The 9,363-nt window shown below is 45.1% G+C and overlaps 1 protein-coding gene across 1 annotated transcript; it reads right to left on the minus strand.

Moving 5' to 3' along the window:
• Positions 1 to 1,230: 1,230 nt before the first annotated feature.
• LOC104079799 (probable tubulin polyglutamylase TTLL9) lies at positions 1,231 to 9,021 on the minus strand (the record flags this gene model as incomplete). Its single annotated transcript, XM_009581954.1, is given in 10 exon segments — positions 1,231 to 1,340; positions 1,910 to 2,031; positions 2,524 to 2,637; positions 4,303 to 4,422; positions 4,424 to 4,497; positions 5,358 to 5,416; positions 6,312 to 6,356; positions 6,359 to 6,395; positions 6,473 to 6,505; positions 8,836 to 9,021. Coding segments are annotated over 10 exon segments (900 nt in total), but the record flags the coding sequence as incomplete, so codon positions are not given.
• Positions 9,022 to 9,363: the final 342 nt, after the last annotated feature.

Here is a 9,363-nt window from a genome sequence, read left to right on the forward strand (position 1 = left end):
GAGGGCTGAGTGGGATTAGTCACTGAGCCTGTCTTGTAGTAAAAGGACTATTGATTTAACCAGTAACGGTTTCTTCAAAGGTTTTAACATTTATTGTCCTCTACACTACCCTCCTTAGTCTGAACTTGCTACCCCAGCACAACTTGGTTAAGACCTTGGTTAAGATTTAAAAAGAATTAATTCTAATTAGTAATGGACTACAGTGAGTTTGATTTTTTTCTGTGTACAGGAAAGTGTCTGGGTCCTGCCAAGCCTTTTATTTTTCGAACTTCCGTAAAGATATTTCTGGATAGAATTTTGAAACTTTAAACCCAGCCATTGGCCTTGTTTCTCTGGCTCTCATCCATTCTGTCAAACCTTGCATGCCTAACGCAGAGCTAGGCCCGATCCCTCGCTCTCGTCCCTTCCGCATAGCCATGCAGAACTAACACAGCACCACTGTTTTCCTGGCTCCCTGACCGCCTTCCAGCCTAACAGGGCAGAGGTGCCTCCTCCAGGCAGCCCGGCACTGCCTTGTCCGGTTCCACACGCTCTTCAGATTATAGAGAGTTCCAAAAATACCCTGTTTCAGACTCCTTAAAACTGAGCTGTGATTTCGTTAAATCTAAAAAGCCAACTACCATTGCTTCATCTAAGTTTTGAAATTCTGTAGTTAACGGCGTGAACCCTAAATGTTCAACTGCAAGAAGCAAGGCTGTCCACTTCAGGCTTAAGTTTCAGATACACAGGTTAAAAATAATATTGACTTAATACCTGAACTGTCTTGCCTGTAGCTTTTTCAGAAAACTGCATCTCTTCTGGAAGCGAGTGGCCATACACCATCCCTGCGTTGGAGTCACTCTCTTACATAACCTGTGTAGTACAGCTAGTCAACGTCTCCGTAACATGTGATGGCGAGGTTATTTTTACAGTATCATGGCAACAGGTTTTCTGCTCTGACATGTTTCCATAGTAGTAGCAGTAGAAGGATCAGGTGCCTGCCTTCCCTAAAAGCTTTGTTTTGCTTTGCAGAATGTGTTTCGCCCCTTTATTTTCTTACACGGTACAGAACTATGCTGTGCGAGTGCAGATGGACAGCCGAGAAGCCAGCATCCCTTCTGTCAGTCATTATGAAATACTTCATTCGAGCTTGTTGCAGCTTCCGAGCTGGGAAACCTTCAGAAGCAAGGAGGCCAGCATCTCGTGCTGGGCCAGCAGCGTCCAGGGAGAGGTGGGAACTGCCACTGCACATTATGAGGAAGAGAGCGCGAACTTCATCCACGGTGATCTCTCCCACCCAAGCTTGGGATCAGCATTACTGAAAAGCTGCTTCAGTTGTTTCTTCCTGTCATTGTAGCAGCCTGCAATGAAAACATTAACAGGGGAGTGACACATCACCTTACTCTTCCTTCCTGTAGAGGTGAGGTAATGTCCCACTTTCAGGTGAAGCTGTACTCGTGTTTTGCTAGTTAGAAACTACGGCCAGAGATGACTGTAGGCACACTGAGTTGAGTACCTATGATACATGTCATCCTCTCTTCAGAATCCAAGTACTACTTCCCAACAGTAAAATACACAACTAGCTTCAGGAAAGTGCCTGAAGTCACCATAGTGACTGTAGAGTGGATTTTGCAGCAAGGCTGGCATATGAAGAACTCTGCTGTGACTTAATGCTTGGAAAGCAGACTACGAACAAAACTGTTCCCACTGCGTTTACATGCTTGTTTTCAACAGTGCTCCTGCAGCCTGGTCGCTTACATCCACTTTCGGAAAGCATTTGCTCCTTTTGGTCTCTTAATCCCCTAAAAGCCCACAAGCCCGTTCTTGTTCTTCTGTTCTCGAGTGAAAGGTGTGTGCTCTCCTCTTGCTGATGTGCAGACAGCTTAGGGACGTGAGCAGGGCACCCTGCCAGCGCTGGATGAGTACACACCTAAATGTGTGTTTGCCATGACGTTCTCATTCACCAGAGTACCCAGGCTTCCCCCGCTGCTGACAGGCCTGTCGTTCCGTATCAGGTCAAAGCCTCCAACACGCTTCTCCTTCCCCATCAGCCTACAACATCAAATACACGTACTGAAGTACCTGAGCAATGACAATTATCTGACTGCGCACAGGAATAAACTCCCAGACAATCAGAGACAAAGCTGAACAGCTGAAAGCAGTGGACATCTTTCTACTATTAATATCTGAGGTTAGCACAGTTGTAAAGTCAATCACAAAATGCTGCAAGACAAGCTGCTTGGAACAGAGTGCTCCAGAAGTGGTAAGTGTGGGAGGCGCAATGCAGAAGAGCCTCTGAAAGAGAGCTCTTGTGCAAGTCCCAGCTCCGACACAGACTCCATTCCCTTTGCAGCCCTGTGCTGTTTTGTTTTCCCACTCTGAAGTGGCAGCGTGCTTGCTTACTTTGCTCAGTTTCTGGAAATTCATCATTTAGTTGCTATAAAGGTTAGAGTATTATGATCAGTTGCCAAGACATGGAACCAAACCACCCATTCCAAACATTTTAATAAAAACCCTTAGAAGGTAATAAACATCTTTGCCTGCCTGCCCTCCCCGTCCACAATATGAAGTGTGTCTTTGAGTAGATGACACTTGAGTTCGCAGTCTTCCTGGCTACTGGCAGTGAGGGAGGATGAAGCATTCACCTCCAGAAGCCAGCTGAGGAAATACAACAGTAAATTAGGGAGAAACAGGCAGTTTTGCCAATGGCTCATCTAAGAGAAATGCCTGTCCACAAAATCATTACCCTGCTAGCAGGCAGGAGTAAGTGTGAAGCAATAGGAAATCCAACCCTAAATCTCTTTCCCATGCGGCTAGCCAAAGAACATTCTGAGCTTATTGCAAAGTTTCTATTCCTGTTCTCGATGGTACTAAAGAAAAAAATCCCTCTAGCTTCCAGAAAGCCATACAAGTGAAAACCAAAGTCTAGCTGAAGCAGTAAAAGCTGAGGAGAATTCACAGAATGAGCATTAACCCTTTTTTAGTGGTGGAATGTGGATGTCTCCTGGGAACAGTTTCCTAGCACAACACAATGTTCAAATAGCTCTCCTACGAGAGCCCAGCAGCGGTATCTGAGCGCTGTGACGACATCGAGGACTTTCATTCCGATTCAGTTGTTTCCTGACCAACTGCAGTTACTCCAGCTCTTTACATGCAGGCTGCCTAAACAGCAATTTGGTTTGAGGCTACGAACAGAGTAAATTGTGCAAATTAGAGCTAGCTAGGAGCACAGCTGTGCTGCATTTATTTGCTCATTTGAAATAAAGCTGTCCCCAGTGGCACCATGTGAAATATTGGATTGATGCTGACAGGACACAAGGCTGTAACAGGTATACCAGCTACCACGTCTTGTTAGAGGGAAGAGTTAAAGAAAATAAATCAGAGAAGACGTTTAGTTAGGAGAGCACTGTCAACATCAATCATATCTAAGGGAAATTTCCTTACCTATGGTACTGCACTGTACATGATTAAGGCTGAAAGAATAATAATCCTATTTGCATGTCATTTCTGAAGTACTATTTGCTGTTTCTGTTTTTCTCAACTCCTGTAATGACAAGTCAGTTGCGGTCTCGGGTTCCTGCTGTTGCAATACTTGGGTTGCGTACGAAGCAGATAGAATTCGAGAATTTCAGTTGAACTTTAATGATACGTATTTTTCACTTAGCCAGTGAGAAAAACTGTATTTTAAAAAAAAAATCTAGGGTCAAATTATGTTTTAAAGGGGGTTTTTTTGTAGTTTTGTTTTAAATACCCTCAACTCCTGTGGAGTCCTTTTCTCCACAAGTAGCAGGAGGGATCTCTTTCAGTTGGGGTCTGTCTTTTAGCCAGTGTAGCACAGACACGGGTTATGTTTAGTGCTGGCAGCTAAATGGCACCAGCTGAGGTTTATCAATGCTGATGGGGCACTGCTGTAATATACATAAGCAAGAGAAAAGATGATGGTAACCTTCCATCTCTGGCAAGTGCTGTGATACTTGTGATATGCTGATAACATATTAGGGGAACATATTCCAGAAATAGCCCAATTGGCAGGGTTTCACAACACAGTGCTAGAGGTCCTACAGACAAAGTCACAGGGTGCTGCACCCAGCTAATAAACCCTGATACTCCGAGCAAAAGCAGCTGTATCCTTCCAGACGGCAGCTCCCTTCATGTCAAACAGTTCAAACCTCTCTACACTTCACTTGCAGTTCCAGACTGGCTCACTCTCAGCCAGCCTGCAAGCATCTACCTACAAGATGCAGAAGCATCACGACACCCCTGTCCCAGGGGAAGCAGCTGGCCTGATGCTATAACCCCTTGTATGTTTATTAACACCCTTACTGTTTCAGATCCCGATGGATCAGGATGTCACAGCCATAGAGCTCAAAGCAGTGTCTGTCACTGATAATCACCTTCTGAGCACTCTGGAGGCTGTGGATGAAAGCGTTGTCCATATCCACAGAGAACTTCCACCAACCCTGCCCCACACTTGGCAGTCAAGAGCTGTCCAAGCTGCTGAATCACCCACTTGCAGCCCTGAGACATCCAAACACAACCATACTAAGCTGTTCCAAACAGATGACCGCACATTTAGTCCAGATTTTTTTTTTCAATCATCACCCTATAGTCTCCACAGCCCAGCAAGAACTCAGTAAAAAGCCAGAGACCAGAAGGTAGGGGCCACCAGCCCCACAATGCAGTTAAACTCTTCAGGCTTGACTACTGTACAGCTATAGGAAAAAAGTCCCCAGGTCTCCATCAGAAGTTCCCTAACAGCAATCAACATCTTCTCTTCTATCAGGGTACTGCAAAGACCCTCCTTTCCATACAGACAAGAGAGATCTATAGAAAGGAGCAGCCCATAAAATGGGAAATTCAACACCATCTTCCATTACTCTCAAACCTTGACCCTCATCTCAGATTCATGAGGAATCTGACATCCCATTTAAAGTTTTTCTTTCCCCTCCCTCTCTCTTTCTCTCAGCTGCCACCTCTCGAGAGAGGAAGCTTAACAGAGACAGCTGTGTGCAGCAATGTCAACCTTGGTGTACCGCTGAGGTCTTAGAAGCGAAGGGCTAAGCTATAAGGTATCTACATCTCAGAAGAGCACTAACCAGAACGTTATTAGGTTTAAAGTCAAAAAGATCAGCCTTATAGATGCACAGACAGCTGCAAAGCAACATTAAAGCAGAACGCTCGCCCAGCCTCTCTCCTAAAGCTGCTATCAACGAAACCACATTTATGGGTATCAGGAGAGAAGGCAGCACAGTTAAGTGGCTGCAGCACACGTCCACGGCACGGCAGCTGGCAGGATGAGGTCAGCTTGCTTGCATCTGCCAAAGAGCCCCAGTGGCAGGCAGCAGGGGAATAGTCTGCAGACAGTGCGTATCCCTCACCTTCCCGGGATCATCATCAGGTGCAGTCTTTTGCACTGCCACATCTGTGAGATGAACATCTGGAATGAAGTAGAGATAAGGATCAAAGACAGACAGACACTGAACAAGCAAATATGGAATTCTCACTCTAAACAGTCCTCGTCTGCCCCAGTGCCAATTAATTCTTCCCTGTCTGTAATCACAGGCTTCAGTCACCTGAGCTTCAGCCACCTAAGCTTAAATCCAATACTGCATGATGGTATCTTACTAAAAATTGCAGGAAAAAATTAAAAATCAGGAGTAATCAAGAGTGGTATCTGGAAAATGAAAGAGTGACTGGCCTGAGCTAGTACTGTGCCTCATGGCTGGCATGAAGCTTTTCATGTCAGCATGTCTCCAAACCTCAGTGCACCTTCACCCAAGACAGCTTGCTGTACCCTCACTCTGGAAAGGCTTTTGATCATTCAGAGCAAGCATGAACTCTGCTGAACTTTCACAGAGGGAAGTGATGGATTTTCCTGTCTCCTAAGCCATCAAATTGAGGTGGGATACCTTTTGGGAAGATGTGTTAATCAAATGAAAGCTATCAAACTCAATCCAGTAGCAAGGGTGACATATAAGAAATCAAATAGTTCTCTCCCATGAATCACCCTGTCCTTAGGTTCTGCAAAGCTGAGGAAGAAGAAAGGCTGCCAACATCAACCACTAACAATAAAACCAGGACTGACATTTCAGCTTTGGTCCTAGCTGATTTGTCAAACTGACATTTCCAGTGATCTGGTGACACCAGTTTTCCAATGAAAAAAGACAGGGGAGAGACAGGAGAGAGACAGCAGCAGCAACAGGACAGCCGAATCCTGTAGGTGTTTGCAGGAGTCAGAAGTGACAAGGTTCATCTGATGCATCTAATACCAAGCAGTAGAATTATACATTCCTTTTCTTACCCTTCTTTATGGCACACACAGGCATGGATACAGCAATCATCTCTGTTATTCAGAGTAAATCATGTATTAGAAAAGCAAATCCACCTCTGTATAACCAGGCCTTCAGTGGGATGTACTGGGAGAAGAAAGGAGCAACTGGGTGTGAAGGCAAGGAAATGCATTTCTGGCATAAGAATGGTGGTTTGCACTTACAGATGTCACTAGAACATAAACTCCCAAGTCAAACTTTCAACCTATGAAGTGCAGAGAAGTGTATAATATAACCCAGTTGCTGATACTGCTGCCTGGTGTTAGACCTACCTAAGATCAGAAGTTTATATATAAACATGCACACAAAGTATAAGAAGTCAGATCCCAGCTAAAGTATCTGACAATTTGGGAAAAGCCACAGTAGGAAACTTTGTTGTTGACCTGGGGAACGGTGAAGGAGTATTACACGAGACAGCCACAAGAGAACAGAACAAGTCACCGGCAGAAGGAGAGGATGAAATAAGATTAAAAAACCAAAATGCCTGTTGGGTGTTCCCCAAGGAGAAGACAGAGAGTTGTTCTCACCTTCTTCAATCAACGATATCCTTCAGTTTTCAGAACAGGAAGATTCCTTCACCTTGTGCCCTGTCAACATACAGATGGAAGAGCAGAGTTACTGGCTTTAACGTTAGTATTTCCCGCTCTTTCCCAGAATTTCAGTGTAGAAGCCCTGCATAACCTGGTTCATCATCTGTTTTATGCAAGCACATTTATCTAAGGTTATGGGGGCAGCAGGATCCAACAACAGCCCTCTAGTGCGAAACGCCCAGATTCGTAAGCGTTAGGAGGATTCCTGGAGGAAAGGGCAGAGCAAGCAGCCAGCCTATGGGGAAGTTCCACAGCGCCGAATAAACAAACTCTGTCACATGCTTGCAGAAATAGAAGTAACGCAACATATGTTGTCGGGAATTTTGTTAAGTCACATTTTAAATTTGTGTACATTATAGAAGAACTTAATTAAACAGGAAAGCCATGAAAGATGTCAGAGAACTATGGCAAGCAAGAACATAACAATCCTGAAGACAGCCTAGGCTGCACGATGTATTAAAAGTGGGTGACGAGTGGCCCAGATAAGCCACCCGAGAAGCAAGGCTCCCCAGGGTGCCTTCCCAAGGAGGCCCAGACTCCTCAGCTCCAGGATGTGGCACTGTGCACGTCCTGACCTACTACTGCATGTGAGTGCGGGAGCAGGCAACCTGAGACATTACAACACAGGGCTGCTCAAGAGCACAGACTGACGGAGTAACACAGAGTTTATTTTTACTTGTCTGTGAGTTTTGAGGTCAGCCACAAACTATTCCATTTAAGTTGTTGGTATAATCTCAGTAATCACAGGCTTTTCATATATCCTTGTTTACTGTGTTCTGGTTATTTACCATGTTAATTGAGGTTGTGGGCAAAAAATCAGCTTAATATAAGGGTTTTTGTTGTCAGTTAACACATTCCCCCTTGTAGAGTTAGATAATCACTAGCTGCTATCCTCCTGGTTGTAATTCACATGTTAGTTTGCATAATTACCTCCCATTCACTTCTCACAAGTGTGCCCTTACCCAGGGGCCTGACTCACAGGGTAAGGCGAATCCTCCTGTCCCAGCCTCCTCACCAGACCTGCTGCGCAAAGCAAAGCGACTGCTCGCTCGCAGGTCTCACAGTATTTTTAATTATGCACCACGGCACGATACTCATGATGTTGAATGGCTTGAATCATCCAGCAGAAGCATGGCATTTCTCAGCATCACGTTGTATTATCATAATTTCTAAAGGAAACACAATTTTTCCTTGGTCCCTAGGACACTGGCTGAAGTGGAAGTTGCTGCGTTCAGCACAGCTCCAGGGAGCTACAGGTTTGGGGGGATAAATGTGATTCAGAGCATGAGGCTACACTTCAGGTCTCTAACTGCAGAGCAGAGAGAAGCTAATGCCAATCAAATCCACCCCAACTTGCGCTCCAGGCTGCTCATGCAGTCTCCCATAATCTCTTCACATTCTCAGTCTGCTCAGTAAGTTGGCTGGACTTACACGGGCTGTCATCTAACGTAGTGGGATTTCCCTAAAACCACACAGATGTTTTCATAGCTCCAGTTTTAGGGGCTGCCCTAGAACGCTGCTTAACCAGAAGCCCAGCTAGATAGCTGCCCAGCACACACACACTTTCTTGCACACCTGCAGCTGAACTGAAAGATTTCAGAGCATGAATTTGCCTGTAACCCCACAGCGAGAACCCCTGGGAGCACAATCTGTTCCTCCACACAAGAACTCTGCACTTTATACCTTCACCATAGAGTTAATTTTGGCTCTACAAATAAACTGACCTCTCTTTTGACTGCTGAAATAAATTGTTGCACAAGAAAAAGTGTTTTGGTAGTATGTGTTGACCAGGAAACTGGCCAGGAGCACTGCTGCTCCTAGCCACCCTGCTATGCCCAGTTCTTCTTGTGGATTTCCTGCACTTTTTCCTCTCCCTCTGCAGAACGAAGGCATCCATTCATCTCTGTCTCACTTTCCTTGGAAGAACACATACTTACTGGTTTCAGAATCCAAGCGATGCCAGGATTCTTGCGAAATTCTTCCACAAACAAATAGTACTCTGAAGGCATTTTGAAGGTCTTTGGAATAAAGGCACATTTTGTTGCCTCAAGCTTTCCTGCTTCTCTTTCTAACTGCTTCCGAAACCTCTTCAGATTCTTCACTATGCAGTTCTTCTGACTCAGCTGAGTAGAAAGAGAAATATAAGGTTCAGCACAACAAACGCTCCCACAGTCTGACTCACTTTAATTGCCCTTGAGAAGTTTCTGCTGACATCTGGGGATCAACTGCACTACATACTCTGAGGAGAAAAATAAATAAATATGGATACCATTGAGTGCTGCTTTTTCTTTGTGGAGGAGAAGGCTCGATTTTGATTTTCTGTATCTCTGCATGAACAGGAGAAGCTAGAACAGAGCAGGTCTCACAGTCCATGTTCTACCACTTCTAACCTAGCTTTCCCGAGCAGTCAGCACGCTCGTCCCCAGGGCAGGCAGCACTGACCAGCGCTGCCCACACCCGCAGCT

This window comes from Fulmarus glacialis, unplaced genomic scaffold (genome assembly GCF_000690835.1).
Source record: "Fulmarus glacialis isolate BGI_N327 unplaced genomic scaffold, ASM69083v1 scaffold13347, whole genome shotgun sequence".
Taxonomy (NCBI): domain Eukaryota; kingdom Metazoa; phylum Chordata; class Aves; order Procellariiformes; family Procellariidae; genus Fulmarus; species Fulmarus glacialis.